Source organism: Arachis hypogaea, chromosome 13 (genome assembly GCF_003086295.3).
Source record: "Arachis hypogaea cultivar Tifrunner chromosome 13, arahy.Tifrunner.gnm2.J5K5, whole genome shotgun sequence".
Classification (NCBI taxonomy): domain Eukaryota; kingdom Viridiplantae; phylum Streptophyta; class Magnoliopsida; order Fabales; family Fabaceae; genus Arachis; species Arachis hypogaea.
Genome location: NC_092048.1, coordinates 2,759,307 through 2,783,781, shown reverse-complemented (window position 1 = coordinate 2,783,781; position 24,475 = coordinate 2,759,307). Strand labels below are relative to the sequence as shown.

The 24,475-nt window shown below is 33.8% G+C and overlaps 5 protein-coding genes across 6 annotated transcripts; 1 reads left to right on the top strand and 4 right to left on the bottom strand.

Moving 5' to 3' along the window:
* The first annotated feature begins 691 nt into the window (after positions 1-691).
* LOC112736432 (histone H2B.3) lies at positions 692-1,222 on the top strand. Its single transcript, XM_025785888.3, has one exon. It carries the CDS (start codon positions 692-694, stop codon positions 1,109-1,111), a length of 420 nt encoding a protein of 139 aa, XP_025641673.1. The 3' UTR covers positions 1,112-1,222.
* A 35-nt stretch (positions 1,223-1,257) lies between these two features.
* Positions 1,258-4,788, bottom strand: LOC112736431 (pheophorbide a oxygenase, chloroplastic). Its single transcript, XM_025785886.3, has 7 exons — positions 3,892-4,788; positions 3,297-3,532; positions 2,986-3,112; positions 2,477-2,613; positions 2,141-2,300; positions 1,729-2,004; positions 1,258-1,636 (listed from the first exon to the last, which is right to left on the bottom strand). Exons 1-7 carry the CDS (start codon positions 4,324-4,326, stop codon positions 1,382-1,384), a joined length of 1,626 nt encoding a protein of 541 aa, XP_025641671.1. The 5' UTR covers positions 4,327-4,788; the 3' UTR covers positions 1,258-1,381.
* Positions 4,789-5,467: 679 nt separating this feature from the next.
* LOC112736430 (uncharacterized) lies at positions 5,468-6,871 on the bottom strand. Its single transcript, XM_025785885.3, has 3 exons — positions 6,659-6,871; positions 6,356-6,475; positions 5,468-6,069 (listed from the first exon to the last, which is right to left on the bottom strand). Exons 2-3 carry the CDS (start codon positions 6,436-6,438, stop codon positions 5,943-5,945), a joined length of 210 nt encoding a protein of 69 aa, XP_025641670.1. The 5' UTR covers positions 6,439-6,475; positions 6,659-6,871; the 3' UTR covers positions 5,468-5,942.
* Positions 6,872-8,114: 1,243 nt separating this feature from the next.
* Positions 8,115-9,498, bottom strand: LOC112736429 (cyclin-dependent kinases regulatory subunit 1). Of its 2 annotated transcripts, none has more exons than XM_025785883.3 (4): positions 9,350-9,498; positions 9,078-9,172; positions 8,908-8,968; positions 8,115-8,611 (listed from the first exon to the last, which is right to left on the bottom strand). In XM_025785883.3, exons 2-4 carry the CDS (start codon positions 9,128-9,130, stop codon positions 8,459-8,461), a joined length of 267 nt encoding a protein of 88 aa, XP_025641668.1. In that variant the 5' UTR covers positions 9,131-9,172; positions 9,350-9,498; the 3' UTR covers positions 8,115-8,458. The 2 variants fall into 2 exon arrangements, with proteins under 2 accessions (XP_025641668.1, XP_025641669.1); XM_025785884.2 differs by having other exon boundaries at positions 9,078-9,235; positions 9,350-9,453.
* Positions 9,499-9,829: 331 nt separating this feature from the next.
* LOC112736428 (uncharacterized) lies at positions 9,830-15,762 on the bottom strand. The gene is made up of 18 exons (XM_025785882.3): positions 14,521-15,762; positions 14,337-14,423; positions 14,049-14,253; positions 13,819-13,942; positions 13,328-13,420; positions 13,136-13,217; positions 12,993-13,052; positions 12,843-12,895; positions 12,411-12,577; positions 11,948-12,158; positions 11,684-11,738; positions 11,524-11,580; positions 11,152-11,400; positions 10,933-10,994; positions 10,778-10,834; positions 10,589-10,682; positions 10,337-10,477; positions 9,830-10,242 (listed from the first exon to the last, which is right to left on the bottom strand). Exons 1-18 carry the CDS (start codon positions 15,343-15,345, stop codon positions 10,153-10,155), a joined length of 2,712 nt encoding a protein of 903 aa, XP_025641667.1. The 5' UTR covers positions 15,346-15,762; the 3' UTR covers positions 9,830-10,152.
* Positions 15,763-24,475: the final 8,713 nt, after the last annotated feature.

The window sequence follows — 24,475 nt, the reverse complement described above, 5'->3', positions numbered from 1 at the left end:
GGTCAGGTTGAAATAAAAGTAAATTTCACTAAAAGAATTTTTATATATAACTCATTTAAATAAAATCTACTCCCACTTTTACTTTTGAACCAAACATAGATTTGAAATCCCTCACCATACTTACTAGCTAGATTTTGACTGCGCCTAACTTAGAACACAAGCATGGAGTAAGTTTTTATAATACATTTTGATCACTACTAGATAGAAAAGAAAAGATAAAAATTGCTTAGTGTTATATATACAATCTTGTCGCATTATTATAACTTAAAACATTTGATTCGGTAGAGAATCTTTTTCTTTAGGTGAATTAAATATAAAATAATTTGTCCTTTTGGCATATAACATATGGCATTAAGATAACGACGATTAAATCATAAAAATAATATTAATCTCTCAAATCATTTTTTTTTTTTCGAAATTTGCCTCGTTTGCGCGCCAACTATTTTTCCACACAAAATTGATCCTTCTCCAAAATCATAACGCGCCCCGATTAAATGTCCCAACACTAATCCCATCCGTCCATTACAGAGATCAAAACATTCAACAGTCCACGTCATCAATCCGCACCTCACCCTCTCCACCAATCAAATCTGAAACCCCACACATATAAATACATTCCCTACTCTTCCTTCCAATCTCACACACAACACAATTTCAATAGCAAAAGCAAAACACTCTCTGATCTCTGATAATGGCGAAGGCAGAGAAGAAGCTAGCGGAGAAGAAACCGGCAACCGGAGACAAAGCTCCGGCGGAGAAGAAGCCCCGTGCAGAGAAGAAGATCCCGAAGGAAGGTGGATCTACGGATAAGAAGAAAAAGAAGGCGAAGAAGAGCGTGGAAACTTACAAGATCTACATATTCAAGGTTTTGAAGCAGGTTCATCCTGACATCGGAATCTCCAGCAAGGCGATGGGAATAATGAACAGTTTCATCAACGACATCTTCGAGAAGCTTGCTCAAGAATCTTCTAGACTCGCTAGGTATAACAAGAAACCTACCATTACGTCCAGGGAGATTCAGACTGCTGTTAGACTCGTGCTTCCTGGTGAGCTCGCAAAGCATGCTGTTTCTGAAGGAACCAAAGCTGTTACCAAATTCACTAGCTCTTAGGTTTAGGGTTTTTCCATTGTTTATTTGAACCGATTTCGTTTTGCTTTTCTTGTGGTACATGTAGATGCAATGCTGATTGTTATTTAAATGATATGTTCTTGTTAATTCCAATTGATATACATTTTGAGCATTATTAGATAAACGAATTAGGTTTAAAGAACATAAAAGTTCATAATCTACGTAATAGGGTTCAAATTGAACCTAATGAATCCAAATGATACACGATGATAGGTACATTGATGTGGTATATTTACAGTTGTGGTAATTTGGTTAATCTATATCGGCATGAATATAATCTACGAATACAAAGTTCTTTTGGAGTTCGGTTACGGCATAGGTTAATCCTGCACTGAGAACTGCAAGCCCAGCCAAGATTACTCTCAAATGAGTCTCTGATGGGATTCCACTTGATGCGCAGAACAAAACTGTTGCACCAATTAGGACCTTCTGCCATGTTTTGAATCCCTCATAAGCTCCTTTACATGCAGAGCACTTCAGTGTGTGCTGTTCAAATCTATCCATCATCTACAAAATCATAGCAACTTAATTCATGTTTAAATTCAAGTGGCGCAGAATTGGTGTGTGGAAGGGTCGAGTTAAGATTTGTTTATCTATACCTCGCGTTTTGATAGGATGGTTGATGGTAATGGCTGTTGGCTGCTTGTCCCGAACCATTCTGGTTGGCCGTTTCCGTGTCGCCGCAGCCAGTTTCGGAATGCTAGGACAAAGCGATCTGCCTGGGTTGGTGTGAAGGTGATGTTTGTGTACTGTTTGTTGATGTCACCACCGTCTTTGGTTTCTGAAAGGAAGATTTTCTCCTGGCCTTGAAGGACAATCATATCTCCATCATATACCTTGTTTGATGTCCAGTGTTCGTACCATCTAGGAACCACCTGATATATGTATATTGCAACAAGCAGAGACAAAGTTACATGTAAGCATTCATGAAACTCGCTGCTCGACTTAAGCTTACAATCTGTTGAAATAAATCAGTAGATCGGATAACGAAGTCAACATCCTCAATGTTACCTGCCACCAGTTAGGCCCTGGCACTGTGAACTGGAAGAAGTTTCGAGCACTGCAAACAATGGAGCGAGTCTTACCGGGTGCCATGGGGACATTGAAGGAACATATCCATATTACCCATTTTTGGTCACCAACTACTGGAAGTTTGGTATCAATCTCAATTCTGCAATAACAATGGCGATTATATGGAGCCAGATTAGCGACATATCAACCTATTTTGGTGTTTTCAACCATAAACAGAAGCATAGACAATATCCTTTCATCGATAATGCTGACATCTATGATGAATGTGAAAAAGGAAATTATGTCAACATCCAAAGTAAAAAGTCATGAACATACTTGTTCATATAATAACATGGTGCAACAAACTTGGAACTGATTCTTGGGTTCCCTTCATTGGCTCCGGCGAAGCCCCATGGTCCGCTAGAATCCATCTTGAATGGCAGAGGCTTGGCTCTGTCTCTCCTGCCTGTAACCTGTGGATGTTGATCACTTCTATTTTAGCAATTATGGAATTATTGAACTCAACAATATGACATGATTTCAACTCCACCAACTTTTTTGGTCCTAGGGTGAGTGATGACTAATTGACTATAATATATAACAAACGGAACTAACCATAATTTTCTCCCTAATGACAAATTTTTAACAACCGCATCACTTATAATACTAAAAACCGAGATCTAAAATAATATAAAATATAAAGTTCCACCAATGACATCAAAATAAAATAAACTATTAAGTTCAATTAACAAACCAGATACAAATAAAATATTGACAACCAGCAAATTGACTAAGAATAAACAATGCGGCATATATAAATCAAGTGAAAAAGGCATTATTTGTACCTTGTGGTGAGCAAAATCAATGTGAGAAGGATCGGAGACATTCTCCATTAGAGTATCATAGCCATAGAACAGATCACGCTGAATGTTCACGGTGGCAAACTCCGGCTTCTCAAAGTCATCCGGCAACCTAAACAAACACAATTTCACCATACATATCAAATGAAAAGAAAAACAACACTCTTTGATCATAGCATAAAAGAACAGTGGACAACATTTTAATTGACCAAATTAGACTAAAGTTAAATAATGAATTTAAAAATTCAAAGTAGATAATTTAGTAACTAAAGACAGAATCAAATAAAGTTCATTACATTGGAGGATTGGAAGCATTAGCTTTCTCCCAACCATTCTCATCAGGCCAAACAAAGAGCAAACCCTGAGACACCATTGTAGGGAACCTTGTGACACACGCTTTAGGAGATTTCAAAGCTCTCGCTTCCGGTCCTTCGGAGGAAGCTTGAGGGATCCTAACACATGATCCACATCCATCAAAAGACCAACCATGATAGGAACATTGCAAGTTCCCTCCTTCATCAATCCTTCCTTCCTGCCAAAAACCAAAAACACCCAATTTTAATCCCCAAAAATTGAAAACACCCCTTTTCCTCAAACATTCTCCTTATCTTGCAATCCAATTTCAATCTTCAAATAAGTAAATAAATAAGAAACATGGAACCCAAATCCTTCTCCCAAAAACAGCATCATACACATAAGCTTATATATTACTCAGACTTCAGTTATGGATTGTGAGATCACAGGTTTAAAAATATCTTATACAAACCTTAAGTTATGTATTGCCACATGAGTGAAAGTGCTTAAACTACTCACTACTTGAAAATATTTGATTTTTTTAATATTCAGCTAATACAATAAAATAGAATAAGAACAAAGAGAGAGTATTTTTACAGATAAAGGAGCGAGACGATGGGGGCACTTATCGTCAAAAGCAACCCACTGGGACTTAGAATTATCGAACCAAACCACGATCTCACGACCCAGAAGCTGAAAGGGCGTTGGGTACCGAGGGTTCAGATCCTCCACCAGAGAAACTGGGTACCAGTGATCCTTCCATGTGAACTTCGTGGACGAGCTCTCTTCATCGGCACCTTCATCAATTTCGTTGCTTTCTTCGGTTTCAACCTTTGTTGGTGGCGCAGCAACACGTGGAACTGTTAGAGAGAGGGTTGTTCTGGTTCTCCGTGTGATGGAAATGGAGTTTGGTGCGGTTAAAAATGGGAACTTTGTGAAGGAGAAAAGCGGAAAAGGTTTTGGGGGTTTGGTTCTCGGTGAAGAGAGTGTTAGCGTGGTTGAAAAGGTTGAAGAAGAGTGTCGCAGTGCCATCAATGGTGAAAAAAAAAAAAACTTTTTTTGGGGGGCTTGGGGTGTTGTTAAGGTTTGAAGAGGGTTTTGGTTATTGTTTCGAATTTGAGGGAAGGGGAATGGAAGAAGGATTGTTGAGTCGTGCAAGTTTTAAATGTTCATGTTTGTATTCTCCCCTTCCCCTCTTTTCCAGTTTTCAGACAATGTTCTGCTGAATTCAACACTGTCATTTTCCAGACATTTTTTATTTTATTTATTAAAATAAAGGTTATTTGCTTATTTTGGATTATTTCCTCAATTCAGTGAATTAGTACAGCGCTTAATGTTGTGTAATTACTGGAAACTTTCACTTTATTTTTTTTTCCCATTCTTATGGAAACAAAAAGAAAGAGAAAGGAAAGATCCAGAGTGTGTGAACTGAAAATATCGGTTGTGAGAGAAACAATTGGCGTCCACAATTTTGAAGAGAAGCATTCCAAGATTGATGCTATTGCTGCCATGTAGCATAATATATACGTTAAGTACACGTGGGCCAGGTCTTGCAATTTAGCTTCAACTAGAACATCAATACTTTTGGTTTTAGTCCTTTGTAAGTATAAAATGTAGTATATGTAATTATTCAATTTATCAAGTGAAAAGATGAGTATTAGCTCAATATTCAAAGTGAATAAACGAGTTCATAAAGTTAATTTTGAAGTAAAACTGGGAACAAAAAGACAAAACAATGAACGGTTGGTGAGCACGTTTTAAGTGTTGCAATGCTCATAGCGGTGTTAGATTAGATGCTGAAAATAGAGCATGTCACGATAAAATTTTATTACCCTTGTGGCATGGATGCAAAAACAGACGTCAACGTTTCTCAACAACTACATGAAACAATGAAATCTGACAATGAGGCCATTGTTTTTGAAGCAGTTTAAGAGTTTTACATCGGACAGCACTTTCAAGTTTCAAGCTCAATGACTAAATTCTTCAGCCCTTTTTCAGTAATTTTATCATATGAAACCCATCATCACAAAATCAGATATATTTCTTCATGAATAGATTTACCGTCGCTCAAAATATTTGTAAATAGAAATGGTAGTTTATTCAGTCTCTGAAAGATATTGATAAATGATAATCACACAACCTAAATTAGTTGCAAGCCAGAATGGTAATGAGCTTTGAGTAATTTGCAATTTTATTCTCACAATGAGCTTCGAGTCATAATGTGGCGATAGTATTCATCTTTTTTCTTATTACAATCACTCAAGTAACATAAATCCATACAGATTCAAGAACCTCTTAAAGAAAATATAAATAGTAAAAGAGAAAAAAAAAAAAAAAAAAGCTCCCACCGTCTAGGTTGGTTCTTAGTTCATACAAGATGATACTCAAATCTTCCAACGACCAGCCATGTCATGATCCCCTCAAACCGTGGGGGAACTCTTTGCTAGCAGATTCTACTACATCATTTTTTCAGAACAAAACATTATTCAACACGTGTAAAATTATTTTTAAGAACATGCACAACTCTGCCACGGTTGCAATGATTTGCATGCCAGATGATAAACTCCTTTTGAAGAATAACCAAATGTATGTATATTATGCATGAGCTTAGCCTTCTAACACAAAACATGGTGATTCTCAGGCTTGCTTCATTTCTTCTGGAAAGTTTGATCGTCAGGACCGATGTCACGCGAGCCGGTGTTAATGTAAGGCCCTCGAAAAGTTGCTTGCGGCGGAAGCGGCTTTGTTGAGTCAATTACAGGCTTCTTTGAAGATCTGGGCAAATGCAATACAAACTCTACTATTGAGTATTAACTCCAATTTCTTTGCATTAAAGCATGCAAATTGTTTACTTACAAGGAAAGTAACCCAACTCACACACACACACCATAACTATGCCACATATATTGAATGGTTTTAAATTGCAGTTTGAGACAAACATGATCTGAGCATGATTTGAAACTCAGCTTGCACCTTTCAAACTGAAATTCAAACATGATTTAAACATGCAAATGGCATTGAAGATTGAAAAGTGATTGAGATTTTAGTTGAGTTGACTTACGCCATGTAGAACGGAAATGCCAACCCTGCTGAAGCAAAAGCAACAAGCCCTCCAGCAACTATTAGATTGCGCGCACGTGCCATTTACGCAACAATCAAATGCCCCCAAATAATTGACCAGCTACATTACAACAACAATTAAAGCATTACCTATATATATAATATAACAAAAATTCCGAACCCTAGATGAATTTCAAAACACACCTTCAACACATAGAAACTATTGCAGATTCACAGTTTACAGAAGTTGAAAGCTTCGAGTAGAATTCATAGGGATCGAAAGTTAATCAGGTAAAAGACCTACCTTCTGAGAAGTGATCCAAAATTGTTTTCTAAACTCGCTAGCGATGCTACCAACCCAATCAGGAAGCCATAGCAATGCGCTCAGAGCTGCAGGTAGTGGAGCAAGCTATTGATTTGGAAAAGCTTGCGAACCCTAACCCTAATTGCGATCGGAGAGTGGAGTTAAAGTTGGAGAAAGAGGACACTTGTACGGGAACGTGATGAGAAGGAGGATGACCGTTTTTTGGGCTGGACCTCTCTTTTTTGGCCACATGAATAATTTGTTTAAACAACACGGCCCAACATAACTCGCCAGGCCCGTGAATTTTCTCCATGAGTTACAGCTTACCAAAAACGCAGCCGAGGCCTTGGTTCAATGGCAGTATCACCTGCCTCGCTGGGAGCTGCACCCGGGTTCGAATCCTCAGTGAGGAATATAGAATCCATATTAATAGTATACCCATGTAGTATGTGTGAGTGTGTTGTGTGAGTGTGTAATACATGGGTGTAATACCTAGGATTGGGGGTTGTCCAATCCACTTGACAAAAAAAAAAAAAAAAAGCTTACCAAAAACAATTTCATTCGTTTCTCTATTTTATTTTTCAGAAAACGAATACGCATGCCCTTAACTAGGGGTGTTCGCTATGGTTTGGATTTGATTGGATTTGCGGTTTTATAAATTAAAAAAATTAAATACATATAACAAGTCTCAACATTAAATTTTAAATAATCAACAATGACATAACAAGTCTCAACAATATATTAAAAAGCCAACGATAATATAACAATAAAAATAAAATTATATATTAATTAAAATAAATAAATAAATAATATTTTGAACATAAAATATTTATTAAATAATAATAATACATGAATAATATAAAAATGTATAAACAATTGAACATGTTATATATATAATTGTAAATATAATAATAAAATAATAATATTATATACATTATGCGGTTTGGATTGTATTAAATCAGTTATGAAAAGTAGATCCGAAATCCGATCCACCAGTTTGCAAAAAATAGAATCCAATCAAATCCGAATTAGTACGGTTTTAATCGGTTTTCGATTTGAATTGGATTGGATAAACGGTTTAATTTGGTTCGATTTGGATTTGAACACCCCTAGCCTTAACAGAAAAAAGTTATTGAGATATAAGTATAATTCATGATACAGCCAGCGAGTGAAGGTAAAAGATGGTTCATCATTACCACTAAATTTTGTATCTAACGCTCCTCTAATTGGCTGGCAACCAATTTGTATCATTTGCACCCAAATTTATTGTGCTCATCACTACTATTATTTTAATGCTTTATTAAAAGCTCAATGTTTGGAAATGTGTAAACACGTGAAGTGAAGCAAAAATTGGACAATAAAATTTTTGATGCACGAACGTAACATGGTTCATTCCAATGAAACATCTAGTTCGGAACTGAAAAATTTTGTAGCAAAGGGGTATTACAATTCACCATTAATGGAAACCATAGGTACTCTTTAATTTAAAGCTCAGAGCCAGATTCACATATCATACGTAAGCACTAAGGTAGCCCCGTGAATATCATTAAATCCAGCATGCATACGAGTACACGAGAGGTGAGGTACACCAACATATCCCTAAGAAACAGCAACGTTTAAGGACATTCAAATTGACAACGGAAAGTCTAAAAAAACCACATTCAATCAAATTCAGATTCTCCACAGAAGAGAATCCCCAACAGGCCAACTAACAACACAGCCATGTTAAAACGGACTATATAAAAACCTATATAAATTTGTTTGTAATCATCATTTTCAGATTTTCAATGGAAACTAAATTCACTTGACGAGCATGCTTTGCTGGGTCTGGCTTTCCTGCTGTTGCTGATAATCCAATGGCCTCCTGAAAAGCATGATGTGTGGCTCGGGGCGGTGAATCGCATAATGAACCCAACCACGGCTCTGTTGAACACCAATTGCACGCCACTCATTCTGTATAGTCAAATCCAAGCACAAAGGAAAAAGAATTAGAAATGAAACCCCTAAAACTAGAAATATGTATCAACCAACAAAGGAGCCTTCAAAGTTCAAACAAAATAGTGAATAAACAATTATATTCATGCCTTCATCAACTGAATAATACTACAACAGACTATATAACTACAAAATATAATTCGAAAACCTAATCGAAAGTTTCTCTTGATTTCTACCAATTTGCATGACCAGATTCAAAATATAGAGTAATTCCAATGAAATTCGATCAACACATAAAAAAAATATTAACATACTTCAGAGAGAAGTCGATTCTTTGGAAGCAGCTTAGCAACTTCGGGAGGCAGCACCACATGCCTGAACATTAATATAAATTAAATGAAAAAAAAAAAAAGAAGAAACATAAAAAGTTGAGTCGATTGGAAAAGATGATGTAAACATTGAGAAATGTGCGTGTTACTGTTACCTATACTCGTAAGTGTCATCGAAATACTTCTCCGAGTACTGGATCTGACCCATCGTCAAAGCCTAGGGTTTTGTTTTTTCCTTTCCGACTTTGTTCTGTTCGTTCAATCGTCCAAAGAAAAATTAATCCAATACAAAATTCTCATCCAAAGTATCTATCTGTTAGAGAGTAACAGGATCTTCTCAAATCAAATGGAATTGAAGTTTGATCGAAGAAGAAAGAGAGAGAGAGAGAGAGAGAGAGAAAGCGAGAGCGAGAGAAAGAGCGCTTACCAGAGAAACGAGAAATGATTAACGAGAGAGAGAGAGAGTGAGAGTGTGTGAATGGAAGAGAGAGGGAGGGAGGGAATATATTTGTGTGGCGAAAAAATCAGTACAAGGGTTGGAATCGTAAATTCACTTCTTATATAATACACTGTGGCACTGTGCAATTTTTTGTTTCCTTTTTTAAAATAAAAAGATAGTAGTATTAAGAATTTAAAAGATTAACGGCTAAAAAACGAAGCATTCACTTGACTTTTATTTTTTCAAATTTGAAATTTTCCCGCTCCAACGTTGAATTTTCTACACGCAAATACACTTGAAGGCGTTGGATACATAAAAAAATAACGAGTGTTTTCCTCTTCCTCTAAATCTTTTTTATTTGCATCATTATCTTAAAATTTACACGATTAATGTATTATTATTTGTTACTCATCTTTACTCAAACAAAATATTAATAACTTTACAAATAGAGTATTAACAATGAAGACAGATAAAGCACCTTATCATCGGGATTAAGATTAAAACCGGATTATACACCAAAACCAAATGAATGTAACATCAAAATTTGCTAGTTGCTAAGAATCCATTGTCCTGGCTAACCCTAGCATGACCCTCATTTCAATTTCAGTAGAACCAAAACAAAAAATATGAGAACTACACCAAGAAAGAGGAGTGATTAGTGTTTTTTTTCTTTCTCTGTACACCAAATAGATCATCCTATACAATGCTTTTATTCTGCTCTGAGCTCCCACTCTACACCCAGCAAAACAACCCTAAAAAGAAAGATCCGCAGATGAAATATTCCTTTGGCCCTAAGTACTTGCGAGTGCAGAAACCGGCTTCTGCAGTAAGGGAGTCTCTTGAAATATCATCATTCGGAGACGTCTCCTGTATTCATTTATCTGCGACAAGAATGGAAATGGTGAGATCAAGGTCTAGGTTTAACGACGATAGATAGATAGTAAGGATAGCCGGACACCAAATTAGGTTACACACCTCATCTTGGTCAACCCTTGTAAACCCAAATTTATTGGTCCAAATTGATTCAGCTTCTTCCGCAGCTGGTAGGACTAAATGTTTCACTTTTAAAGAGGCAAGCACCCTCTCAATGCAAGAAAAGAGGCACTGGAAGTAACCCTATTCAGAAAAAACATATATATAATTTACTATGTGTAACTACTCAAATTAAAAAGTTCTAGGAAGAAAGGTATATATTAATCATAGCTGAAGTGAAAATTGAATAAAAACCTGTCCTTGGCAGTCTGTAGGCGTCGCCACTAAGGGAAGCTCTGCCACTTCATGCCCGAAGATGCGAAATATTCCAACAGATACAATTACTTGGCTGCAAAAACATAAAATAGATTCCAAAATAAGACGTGGCATCAAACCAAACATGTGCATGCTTAGCAAAAAATCACACTTCACAATCTGACTTACTTGACAATGAGAACTGCACAGTACATTCCGCGAAAATCATAATCCCCAATTTTCCTCCTGTCGAAATCCGAAGAAAAGAACTGGGGGTTCATTCACATGTCCAGAAATGTTGAATAAGTGTATCACTAGTACAAAAAGAATTGAGTGTTGCTTACCCATAAATCATTGCTGGAATGAAATCGGCTCTCGAATCAGAATTTATAGGACCGAAACGCTCCTAGGAAACAAATACCAAATTTGACTAAGTTAATCTCTCAAAAAAGTATATAAGATTAACATAAAGGTAAACCACCAAATCCGAATGCTCTAGTTCATGATCTCAGTAATTAGTAGAGGTGAAAATTAAAAAAATTAATTAACTAATATATACTCACATGGAGGATAGCAACAGCTTCCGAAAGCAATTTTCTGGTCTTGTCAGAAGCAATAAGATTCCAGTTCAGAACCTTCCATTTAACATCAAGAGCAGCCCCGGTTTCTAAACCTTTTTCTTCATGCTTTCTCTTAATCAAGCTAAGGAGGGAATCTGGAAGATTCTCTTCCTCACCAGCCACTAAATTTACCAAAGCAGCATGAACTCCATTGCACTCTGAGCAGCAGAACCAATTCCCTTCTGGCAATGCCTGGTAAATTACACCCATCAAATAAATTTACATCAACAATGCATAAAACTAAATTTCTCAATAAAAGATAAAGATTAAACAAACTTTCAAGATGGAAGTCAAAAAGGAAAGAATATCTTGTACCTCTAGATTTTGTATGTTATGATCCTTCATACACCCAACATGATATTCCTTCTCACACTGCAAAGATACTTCAATCAGCAATTTATGACACAGATATTAGCAGCATAGGAATAATTAAAATTATTAAGATTTGAAAATCTACCGGAAACACAATACCTACCTGATCACAAATCATCATAGTTCGGGGACTAAAGATTTTGCTAAAATATGGTTGCCTGAAAATTAAGAAACTTGAGCCATATATATATGGGGAGAAAAACAGGGGTGATTAAAAAATATAAAAGGAGCATGCTGTAAGATATATTAATAAATTTAGTCATGACTACAAGAGTTACATAGTGCTCATGAAGGAAGAATAGCCAGATGAAGAGAAGTTCAGAAAATAATATAATAATTTGCTTAATTAAATAATACAGGATATTACCTACACAGTACACATCCCTCATGGTGAACCTGGTGAGTTTTAACAATGCGAATACACCTTTCATGTATCTGTGCTAAAGGATCAATGCCTGCAATCCTTCCAGCTGCCAACGCATTTGCGTTATGCGCCACATATTTGTCTTTCTGAAAGACATTCTCACAGTATTTACAATACCAGGTATCAGTTGGAACAGAGGGGAGAGGAACACAATCTGCAACATCAAATTAAGCAAATATTAAGGGTGAGATCACAAAGCAGAAACATATTATTTAAATAAGGCACATGCCAAAACTAATTCTGTGTTCAGCCAGAAACAATTCTTCTATAAACATAAATAGACCTGAGTTGTCAAATAGTTCCTAGACATGAATAACAAAATACCAAAACATACACTCCATCTACAAGTATATTACAAAAGAATCAATTTATACACAATATGGAAAATAAGTTACTGGGACTTCACCGATGTGAAATGCTCTTGGGCATCCATCGCAACACAAAAGATCCCCTCCATCAGAACATATACTGCAGAGGTCATCATTATCACTGGAGGAAAACTTCCGTTCTTTTAAATAATTGATGGACAGCTCATGGAGTGAGACTCCATTAGATGTGTATATGTGGAGGTAACTGCAATAAATACATCAAAATGTTAGAGCAGGGAAGCAAACACTAGTCAATTTTCTCAATACACCATACAACAAAATTTGAGGGTCCAAACACATTGAGATTTGAGGCTAGAAAGTTGAAGGAGAAAAATTGGCAAAAAAAAGAAGAAGAGGGGCGAAAGAGAAGTTTTCAAATGAAAAGAGGCAATGAATACCGACAGCCTTGTAAGGTAAAGCCAGATGCATGGCGATAATCCAATAATAGAGTTTGAACAACAAATACTCACGGTTTCCTACGTGATGCCCAACCGGCATGAGCTTCAAACTGGGAGGGACTAATCTGTTCATTCATTTTTATTTTGTATTTCAAAAAGAAGTGTTAAATGTCTGGTTGAAACCAAATATATAGGACAATTACACTACATAAGAAGAAGTACCTCTTTGTCACAGCAGCTACAAACTATTCCAAAACCCTGCTTGTAACCATCCAACAGTCGCTGCCAACACAAGAAAAGCACATTCAGAAGTGCTATAATTGATAAAAAATAGGAAAATAAAGACAAGTCATTATCAATGCAACCTTTCCGCGAACATAGTATGCTACTTCTGTTCCATCTGGCAACACATCTGCTTCAAAGATCAACTTATGCAAGCGTAGATCCCTTTCAAAATTTCAGAGACGTATAAGGGAGAAAATACATGTTGAAACAAATAAAAATAATATTTAATTCATACACAAAAATTGCACTTCCAACAGAACACAAATGCTTACTTCTTAGTTACTTTTCCGTCACTCTTATCACGAGATGTGCTGTGCTTCATTCCATTGTTTATTGACTTTTGAACCACGATGGGTTCTGGGGATCTGCAATAGTAAAACAGTTCATGTTATATAATCATATGACTACATTGAGGCAACGATATTCCGATCAGTTTTGTAATACATATGTAAGAGTGACATGCAAATACATCTGTACAAATGATACTCAAATAAAGCACCAATGCATCAATGCTTGAAACCAAACTTGTCATCCTGCTAGTATAGAAACAATCAGAATATGGACACATTATAAGCTCGCTGCTAATAAATATACAGAAAAGAAATGCTCGGTAAATTCCGACGATGGCCTTACCTATATTACATATAACAATGACTTAAAAAAAAAATGCCTTGCTATCCAACAAATGTCATGCTTTTCTTTCTTAAATTGTTATAGTATTCCATGATATACTAATTATGATCATCAAGCAAACAACTAGTACCTGGATTGAACTGCATGTGAAACATTGCAATTGCTAGTGTCAGTTGTTTGAGTGGGGAGGTTAGGTTGGCATTCCTTTGACTCCATGCATGAATTGCATAATAGTCTCGACACAACATTGGTATCTTCAGATATACAATGATACAATAGAATTACTTGTTAGCCTGACTGGAATAAGCTTGCAAGCACATCAAAAAAGTACAGAGGAAATCAAACAAGTGAATCTCAAACCTCTGCAGTTAAAACAAAAGGTAGATTTCTTTATGGTGAAGCCTCCAATAACTTTTTGGATAACTTCTTCCAAGGTTTCTAATGGTACATCCAAACATGTATTCATGATGTCATGAAGAGTACTCCCATTCTCAAGGTATATATACTCTGGGGGGCACTTGTTTAAACGACTGGCATGAAGCTTAAACAAGGTGGGCGTCACAACCTAGTTCCACAAAAAACAAAGGAACTAACACACAATATTTTTAGACCATACAGTAACATAAAGTGTATCTTCATTTTACTTACCTCAACACCATGGCAATCCTCACAATGGCACACAATCCCATTGCCATTAATCACTCCCCGAAGCTCTGCTTCTCCAGCCTTGATTGCCTGCAAATTTCTCAAATTTAGACACTCGCATTTTCAACAGCAATACTCATATCTCAAGAAGAGAGCCCACACAATAAGAAGGAAAATCAGCCAACACCTTCACACTGCGAGCATAATTCACTGCCAAACCCTCAAGAATCCCCGTGGCTAGAAGCTCCTTCAGACTTGTTGGGCACCTTTTAGTACTAGCCTTGGACACAGCAACCAATGCACCATCTTCAATTCCCTCCTTGACATCATCACCAACTTCAACATCCTTGCCACTATCATTAGCACGCTTCTTATTATTACCACCAACTTCAACAGCTTCGGCATTGTTATTTACCTTATCATTCCCATCCTTTGCGCCACTAACATCTTCTTCCAACTTTCTCTTTAGTAGAGACCTAGTAAACCTCCTAAATGGCTTCTCCATAGAAACAACAGAACCCTTCAAACTACCACCACTATCACCTGTAATTGAAACCGGTGTTGCCCCACCAACAACACCATCTTCCTTAGAACAACATACCTCACCACCCTCCTTCGCGTCACCTTCACAACCAACCTTCTCCGTTTCATCCACCACCACCGTAACACCTTCATTCTTTAGTTCCTCCACATCAACAACATCACTCTTTGCCTCCTCTTCACTCATAACATCACCTCTACCACCACCATCTTCGCTTTTCACCACCCCACAATTCAAGTCCTCACTTTTCGGCTCGCTCTTGTTCCCTTCCCCCGAACTTGACTTCCTGGACCGCTTTTTGACCGGGCTTTTCACGACCTGAACCGCATTCCCGTTCTTGGAGGCCCTGGTCCGGCCCAGTGACCCACAGATCTCGGATTGAGCTTTCATGGCGAATGCAAACTCTCTCTTGAGACCCGTCCGGATACTAGACAGCACCAGGAACTGCTCCGAATCCGCACAGTTCGCCATGGACGCGCACGCACACACTACAGTATCAACTTCAGCTAGCCCCTGAAATCTAATTGGAGTATGAGCTAAGACCCCTAAACTAAGAAATCATAAAGTTCAAACCTTATCGAAACTGGTAGCTCTTCCTACTCCCGTTGACCGTATCTGAGCAGGAATCGTAAAATTAAAAGCTTGGCAAGCAAATTAGGGTTTCTAGAAATTGCTAAATTAGGGAACTTGGTTGACGAAGAGAAAAGGAAACAGAGAGAAAGAGGGAGAGATACTGTTCTGTGAGGTTTGAATTGAGAACAGTGAAGTGTGAAGGTTGGATTGGTTACCTTCAAGAAGGAAGAAGAGGAAAACGAAAATGAGAAGCATTTTATTTTTGGAATGACGAAAATAACCCTGCGATGTTCAAAGCAAAACGTGTTTGGTGTTGTCTTTTTCCGTCTTTGCGATCGTGTTTTGTGTCATTGTGGATATACATAGGCGCCATTTTTTATTCTTTTTTCCAATTTTTTTGTATTTTTGTTTTACTTTGACTTGCATTTAGAATTTTAGATCTCAGTTGACGCATTTACTGACATCACTATTTCTTTTCACATTCATTGATTAGAATTACAATTATAAAAAAAAAAAAAACCTTAAATTAAAGATGACAGTGTCAAGTGTGTAATGTATTATTTGCGTACTTCTGACTATTTTTTTTAAATGTATTGAAGCGCTAAAATATATATTATTTTTAAATTTAAATTTTTCATGTGCCACTAGTGTGAAACTACTTACATAGTTAATATTAATACTATCTTATTAGTAAAACATAGTAAAGCAAGCAATTTATTTTTTGTTCGGAATAGAACAATGTTTCTAACTTCTAAGCTTTTGTAACTTTTATCATCATACAACGTGCAAATTTATATATATTTTGTTGGTATTAACATCCAAATTTGTATATATTATTGCCGAAAATCAAATTAATCCTGTTCTTTTTGGGGGATGAACATCCTGTTTTCCGTTTTTCTTTTTGCTATAGTTACCTTTTGGATTGAGTTTGTATTGGAACAAAAATTCCCAGACCCAACTCAATTGTTTGTAAATTCGTTATTGGGCTAAGGCCCCGTTGCAATACCACTTGTTAGTGCTTATGGAACAAATTTTAGTGTCCAAAAAACAAAAAAGAACAAATTCTTTCTTCGGATTAGCTCCTCGATTAGCCGCAGCTCCTCTTTCCTTTTCTCAGAAATCTCACACTCCACCGGTGCCATTATCTTCGTCACAGTAAGTAAATTATGATTAGGTTATACGTTAGGGCTATTCAATTAACACCACCATAATCAAATTGAGAAAAAAAAAATTATTCATCGTATAAGCCGACCTTATTTTATGTATTTTGTTTAATAATTTTTTAAATATTATAATTAATTATTTAATTAATTTAATTGAAATAAATATTAAATTATTTAATATTTTATTTTACTATTTTAATTATAACTAATCAATTACATTTATTATTTGATTTGATTAAAATAAATATATTTATTTTATTTAGTTGATTTCATCTTACATTTTTTAATTAATAGTTTTAATAGTATAACTAGGTATCCTTTAAATAGAATTTGGATCTTCTAAATTTTAAATTTTTATTTTAGAGAGTAAAGAGTGATTTCTCACCCTTAAATGATTTTTCTCTCATAATTTCTCTTGGTCTCATCTATAAAATAAATGATGAGAGATCATATTTTATCTTCTAAAATAAAATTTAAAATTCAAAGATATGTGAAAGTGAATATTTAAATAAATTAAAAAATAATAAATTTTAAAAAAAAATCGATTAAAAATTGAAATTAAAGAATAACTAATATTTCTGTTCAAGTTTACATGGTTTCGTACCTTAAAGTGGCGCCTACAGCTGAATCTTTTACCTTTGATTCTATAAGTGGGACCAAAAATAAATAAAAAAAGAATAATAAATGGTTAAATTAAACACTGCATACCATCCAGTTTTCTTTTCATTGGAGATTATCCACTCCGATAGTGAAATCGGAAACGTTCATATAATGTTACTTTTTGAAACAATACTATTCGACAAGTCTGGAGTCATTATATACGTGTCAGGCAGGAGAAGTGGGAGGCACTGTTCATTCACATGACATGCATTCATTCATACATACATATACATGACTAATCATAATGATGTTAGTCTTCTTCTTCCCACATTCTCATTAATTTATTGAATGATGTGGAAGAAAGAATATTGGTAAAGAGAAAAGTGGTGTTGGGGGGTTGGCTTGGCATGTGAGACTCACCATATTTGAGAGTGGATCCTCTCTGATAAAAAAAAAAATTAAATAGTGTTTAGTGTAGAATCTTACCTTTCATTGTTCTCTCTCTTCTATTTAATTTTAGTTCCACTTATAGAATAAAAAGTGAGAGATCATACTTTATTTTCTCAAGTATTAAAAAAATGGAGAGGATCCATTTCCTCGTATATAGGAAAACCCACAAGGAATATAATAGTAGGTTTTCATTTATTGGGCTTTGCTCATTCATTCTAAATGCTACAAGCAAAGAACATTTTTGCTTGTAAGTTTCATGCTATAAAACTCCAAAAGAAGAAATTAAAGCATATATACAAGAGCATACATCTCCAATACACATGAAGATCAATTTTTTCTTCCTTGCCCTGAATCCCAATGCCAAGTCTTCAATTAAAGCATATAAGAGCATACATCTCCAATAATCCATGGCTAATGGTTCAAGCTGTGGCCAAATATGGCTGAATTTAAAAGTGAAATTAGTTGGTTCAAGGCAAGGATGCGGTTCAAGGTTTTAGCTGTGGAAGTTTGATAGAGTGTAATAATCATTACTAGTTTTTCTTATTCACATGTGTTCAATGTAACTCTTCTAGTTGCAATTATGTTGAACATAAAACAAATAAAATCATACTATTAAAATTGATCTTCCATTAAATGTTATTTTCTGAGTTTAAGTACTTATCTATTGCAAGGGTATTTTATGTATAGCTGCCTTGAGTTCTACTTTCAGATTATATAACTTAGATAAATTGAATAAAAATTAAAGATTAACAATATTGTATTTATGTCAAATACTTGGTTAAGATCATTTAAGAAAATAATAAAAAAAAAATCTGAAACCTTTCTCATTCTAGTTGGTGATTTGCAAAAGTTATCTGCAGTCATTGGTAGAACTTAATTAGAATCATAAAGCATTAAAGCTCAATAAGATCTTGCATACAGAAGGTATTGTTTTTTTTTTATTTTTTTTTTACCAAAGATATAAGACTCGAACTCGCAACCTCTTAATTGAGTATGGGGAGATTATGCCATTTGAGCTATTACTCATTGGCATATAGAAGGTATTGTTGCAATCATGTAAACAAAATAATGATATAAGTAGCATTATTAAAACATGTAAACATTGATTTCTATAGGTCTCTTTAGAGTTATACGATAGCTAATAAAAGATAAAAAATTTGTATATTATAGATATGTTATGATGCACGGACTCTGACATAGTTAAATACGGGATACGTGACACGACATGAGACACGCGAACACACGAATTTTAAAATCTATATAAGATACATGGACACGACATATATATAAAATATAAAATATTTTTTTGTTAAATAATAATATATTATTTCTAAATTCATTTTTAAAATATATATTAAGAATAAGACTGAACACGCTGACATGTGATGATATTTATGTTTGTCCAAGTGTGTTTAGAGAAAAAAAATATTGAGACACGATTGGATACCGCAGATACGTGTTGGACAAGTATCGATGAGTGTCGTATCCAAAATATGTCTGATATGCGGACACGATAACTCAACAAAGCGTTCGTGTTTCATAAAAGATACATATTCATACAAAATAATAAGATATCAAATTAATAATTCAGATAAAGTAAACATTAAAATATAGATGCATATATATACACAAATAATTTATTTAGTACTTTATTTTTTGTCTAACACATAATAAGTTTGTAAATCCATTAATTTGGAGGTTGTGGGATTGGGGTTTTCATATTTACATGATTAGAAAACATTTTTTCCATCCTTTTTAGTGAAATATAGTAGGATTTTCAAAAAAGGGGGACCTTTTTCTTTTTCTTTTTCTTTTTGTTCTGATCTTTTGGTAAGCCTATATTTGGAAATAAGACATGAGCTGTATTTTTTTTTTCAACAAATCAGAAAACAAATCGTTAATTTATCTTGGGTTAGAAAGCAAATAATCTTTTGGGGCTATATTTCAATCCAATAATTAAATTTGGGCTTAAACTTGGACTAGAAAAAATTGGGCTTAGATGCATATTTGGGCCAATTGCCCATTTAAACTGCTAAAAAAAGGGGCAATTGCCCATTTTAACTTCTCAAAAATTAAAGGCACTAAAAAGAGAGGCATTTATTTGAAGGTGGCAATTGGCAAGAATTGATTGGTAGTGGTGTTAGATTAGTTGGTAGTTGGAAATGCACCTACCTCCTTTCAATTTAGCCAGCTCCTAATTAAATGCTGAGAGAGGAAAACAAGCAAGCCTAACAATTAAGGCAACACTAAATTAATTCAATGGAAAATGACATATACTTTGGTATATTTTTCCTTCCTTAAAAAAAATTATCTACAATAAAAAAGATCCCTTTTTGTTTGTTGTCACATGCCTCCAACCAAATTGAAAAATAGAGCAATCCTTATATGTCAGTAATTTTGGATCTAAGTAATCAACATCTCTTTGGACCTATAAGGAAAATTAAAGCCAAAGATAGGAACTTATGCTTCTCTTGGAATTTTTTTTTTCTTTTACATCAATGAAAGTTGCATAAAGTTAAAAATTGTATTCATCAGAAGTTGAAGTATACACATCTGTCTACGGTACCACACATGAGGAAGCTGCAAAATAAAACACTTTGCTGGCTTCATAATCTAAGCATCCTATGCAATGTACATTAATTATTAAATATATTTAATATTACAAATATAATATTAATCAAAATAATAAATATTTTACACTTTAATTTAGAGGTTTAGAGTTTAACCTTTTTCAAATGTCCATTATATATATAGTATATACTTATAAGGCATAAAAGTAGTGCTTTTAAGGCTGTGTTTGTTTACAGAAACAGGACACAGGGACACTGAGATACAAAATCGTGTTTGGCAGAGGAGACGTGGACAGAGACAATGTGTTCAGAGACACTGAATTAGTGTATTTTGTGTCCATCCTAACAGTAAGGACACGGAGACATTAACAAGAGACACAACTTTTTTTTTTTTTCATTATTCTCGTTAATCTTTCATAATTATATTTTTTTTTTATATTTTTCATCTCAAAATTTTTGAATGAAAAAAAATGAGAATAAATTAAATTTTTATAATTTATTCTAGTTTATCATCAAATAAAATACAAGAACACAAAATTTTGTGTTTTTGTCCATTAATATCTTATCCTATTCTATTCTCAATGTCTTATTCTGTTATGTTCTTAAAAACAAACGCAGCCTAAATTTTTATGCCACCACAAAAATATTGTATCCGTTATAGTGTTTATCTTTTTTCTCTAAATAAATCTAAGTATATATAGTACTATTTTTCTCATCATTATAAATTGCATGGTGTCAAGTTTAGATGAATTTACACTCCGAAATGAAACACGTACCATAATTCTCATGCGATCTTTCTAGTGACAATGGAAATCAAATAAGTGAAGGCCTTACATTGAAATGAATGGATTGTATTTAATTTCTTAACTAATCATCTTTCAGTTATTATACTATTCAAGAGCATGACTATGACAATGTGATACGTGAAGATGTGAATAGAAAATAAAGAACAATGCTGTAATATCACATTCCTTTTTATTTTTTATTTTTTTCTCTTGGACAGAATTCGTCCATGTAAATATAATTCCGGATTCCACGTTTCTGAAAAGGGTCTCTCTTATATAATAATTAATCAAAGATACAATGAAATTATAAAGGAAGATAGGATCTATCTATATGTTCTCAAAAGGGTGAGGCAAGGGATAGCTACTACCCAAATGCTTTAAACTCTAGCAATTAGCATTTTTATAGGGTTATATAGGTGATACGGAAATAATAGATAAACATAGAGACAAGAATTCAAACTGAATAAAAAGATACATTAAAATTGAAATAGAAACAAAAATGATAGATTGAAATTGAGTACAAAGAGAATCACTCTACTTTCTACCCAATTTCTTGACGCAACAAGAAAGGGACTCCTCAACCTAACTTGTCAACGCCATGGTTTGGAAATTGATTCGAAGGGACTCCTCAACCTTCTAACCAATTCCCCGATGCAACAAGAGAGGGACTCCTCAACCTCAATTGTCCACACCATGGTTTCATCACGAAACCAAAAAGGGGTTTTGAAACCTCTAAAAATTCTATACTACGACTATAATAGCTAAGGAGGTATTTATAACCTCTTATTAGGTTAAAACAAATAAAAATCCTAAAGCCCATAAACATAAGGCCCAATCTAGTAATTAAATAAATAAAATCAAAATACATTAAATAAAATATTCTAAAAATGTAAACTAAAATATCTTCTAAATAACTCTTGAACTCTTCATATCACGAACATTTGAAGCACGTATCATTCTCCTCCTCTTCAAAAAAGATTCGTCCTCGAATCTTGTAGGTGAAAAAAATAATATATGAAAAGGACAATAATTATAAAGAAGATAATTTCTTTTTTTTTTTGGTTTTTTTTCTTCTTTTTTTTGTTTTTTTTTCACTTTATTCTTCTTCTTCTTTTTTTTTTTTTAATAATAAACGCAGACGAAAACAAGAACACAAGAACAAAATGAAAGACGCGACAAACACTGGACTCTTTTTTTTTTATGATAAAAGAAGAACAAATATAGATTAATAAGAATTAATCTAATACCTGAGCTCTGATACCAAATGATACGGAAATAATAGATAAACATAAAGACAAGAATTCAAACTGAATAAAAAGATACATTAAAATTGAAATAGAAACAAAAATGATAGATTGAAATTGAGTACAAAGAGAATCACTCTACTTTCTACCCAATTTCTTGACGCAACAAGAAAGGGACTCCTCAACCTAACTTGTCAACGCCATGGTTTGGAAATTGATTCGAAGGGACTCCTCAACCTTCTAACCAATTCCCCGATGCAACAAGAGAGGGACTCCTCAACCTCAATTGTCCACACCATGGTTTCATCACGAAACCAAAAAAGGGTTTTGAAACCTCTAAAAATTCTATACTACGACTATAATAGCTAAGGAGGTATTTATAACCTCTTATTAGGTTAAAACAAATAAAAATCCTAAAGCCCATAAACATAAGGCCCAATCTAGTAATTAAATAAATAAAATCAAAATACATTAAATAAAATATTCTAAAAATGTAAACTAAAATATCTTCTAAATAACTCTTGAACTCTTCATATCACGAACATTTGAAGCACGTATCAATAGGTCTACTATATATGCATCATTCACTTTGAATCAAGAACTTATTAGGTCAAAATTGTGTAATTATTTATAAGAATTAAAATTTATTTTTGAATAAATATAAAAAATTAACCTTTTAATTAATTAAATTTTTTATTGTAAAATTATTTTTTAACTCTTATTTTTTTGAAAAGTTGAAGGCTTAAAATTGACTATAATTTAAAATAAAAAATAGGTTAATTATTCTGTTAGTCCCTATAGTTTCGCGAAATTTTCAATTAGGTCCCTGTACTTTTTTTCCTTTTAATTGGGTTCCTATACCAATTTTTTTTTTCAATTGAGTCTCTATACTTTTTTTCCTTTTATTTGAGTCCCTACACCAATTTTTTCTTTTTAGTTGGGTCCCTATATAATTAAGTCAATTACTACTAAGAGAGATCTAATTGGAAAAAAAAAATTGGTGCAGGGATCCAATTAAAAAAAAAAAGTATAGGGACCTAATTGAAAATTTCGTGAAACTATAGGACCAACAGAGTAATTAAACCTAAAAAATAAAATTTTAAAAAACTATATGTTAGTTGAAAAAAAATTCTAGTTGAATTTTTCTTACAATAGTATTTAAAACTTGCATATAAATAAAATCAATACTTAGGTTGGACCAGTTTGAAGAGTAAAAGTCACTGTTTTATTAGTCATGTAATAATAACTTGATCAACACCTCATAGGTTGGACCAGTTACAATTGGATTGGAGCCTTTGCATTGTGTGATAAATAATAAAAGAAGTTACATAATGAGACCTTAAATGCATATAGCATGGAGCTGTGTTTGGAAGATAAGAAATAAGAGGGGGGGAATTGAAAGACATCTAACCTAACACATTTAATATACCAACTTTTTTTTTTTTTAATCTTCTTTCCATCTCAATATAATGTGGTGGATGCATGTGTTTGTATTTTCATGGATGGATGTAACTGTGTGACCACTTGTTCTTGATTTTTCTCAGTTATATTCATTCATCACTTTCTTCTTTGACTTTATTTGGGTTGGGAGTATTTATTTCCAGATTGCCTAGCTTTATAGGCAAGCAATTGTACTTTATTACAGTTCACTGTTTGCTGAAGCTTCCTATATGAGTATCTATGTTAATTTCATTTAGTACTATGACCTATACTATATATCTACACTATTTATATTTCAACTATATTCATATTGATTAACTAAGAATAAGTGTAAATTTTTTATTTGTCAAAGTATCTTTCAATATAGTAACTAAATGACTAATCTGTTATGGATCTAACTTTCATTTAAGAAATGAGAGCCACTAAGATAAAAACGCTGAAAACGTCTTTTTATAAAGATGTTTTTTAATAATTAAAAGTTAACACATATAATTGATTAAATCGTATTATTTTTTGTCAAAATTAGGCTAGACAATTGATCTGATAAAAAAATGGTGAATTAAATCTTGAATTAGTTTAAATTAATATTATTATTTTTTTATAGAAAATGACTACAATACCCTATTATAAAAAATGACTAAAATACTTTTATTATATATATTAATTTTGATAATTTTAAATTTTAGTCCTTTATTTTTCTATCGTAGGATTAGGATTTAGAATTTTTAAAAAATAAGAGTATTGTAGTCATTTTTTATAAAAAATTAATATTAATT

Bases quoted from the DNA above. Each gene is read 5' to 3' on its own strand.
- LOC112736431 (XM_025785886.3), bottom strand. From the start codon at position 4,326: ATGGCACTGCGACACTCTTCTTCAACCTTTTCAACCACGCTAACACTC. The intron at 3,113-3,296 runs GTAATGAACTTT...GTGTTTGTTTAG, and splicing joins AATGCTTCCAATCCTCCAAT to GTTGCCGGATGACTTTGAGA. The intron at 2,005-2,140 runs GTAACATTGAGG...TACATATATCAG, and splicing joins CAGGGCCTAACTGGTGGCAG to GTGGTTCCTAGATGGTACGA.
- LOC112736429 (XM_025785883.3), bottom strand. From the start codon at position 9,130: ATGGGTCAGATCCAGTACTCGGAGAAGTATTTCGATGACACTTACGAG. The intron at 8,969-9,077 runs GTAACAGTAACA...ATTAATGTTCAG, and splicing joins GATGACACTTACGAGTATAG to GCATGTGGTGCTGCCTCCCG. The intron at 8,612-8,907 runs GTATGTTAATAT...TTGACTATACAG, and splicing joins AGAATCGACTTCTCTCTGAA to AATGAGTGGCGTGCAATTGG.
- LOC112736428 (XM_025785882.3), bottom strand. From the start codon at position 15,345: ATGGCGAACTGTGCGGATTCGGAGCAGTTCCTGGTGCTGTCTAGTATC. The intron at 12,896-12,992 runs GTACTTCTTCTT...ATGAATGAACAG, and splicing joins GTAGCTGCTGTGACAAAGAG to ATTAGTCCCTCCCAGTTTGA. The intron at 10,995-11,151 runs GTGAGTATATAT...TTTGTTTCCTAG, and splicing joins AAGCTGTTGCTATCCTCCAT to GAGCGTTTCGGTCCTATAAA.
- LOC112736430 (XM_025785885.3), bottom strand. From the start codon at position 6,438: ATGGCACGTGCGCGCAATCTAATAGTTGCTGGAGGGCTTGTTGCTTTT. The intron at 6,070-6,355 runs GTAAGTCAACTC...GCATTTGCCCAG, and splicing joins GCATTTCCGTTCTACATGGC to ATCTTCAAAGAAGCCTGTAA.
- LOC112736432 (XM_025785888.3), top strand. From the start codon at position 692: ATGGCGAAGGCAGAGAAGAAGCTAGCGGAGAAGAAACCGGCAACCGGA.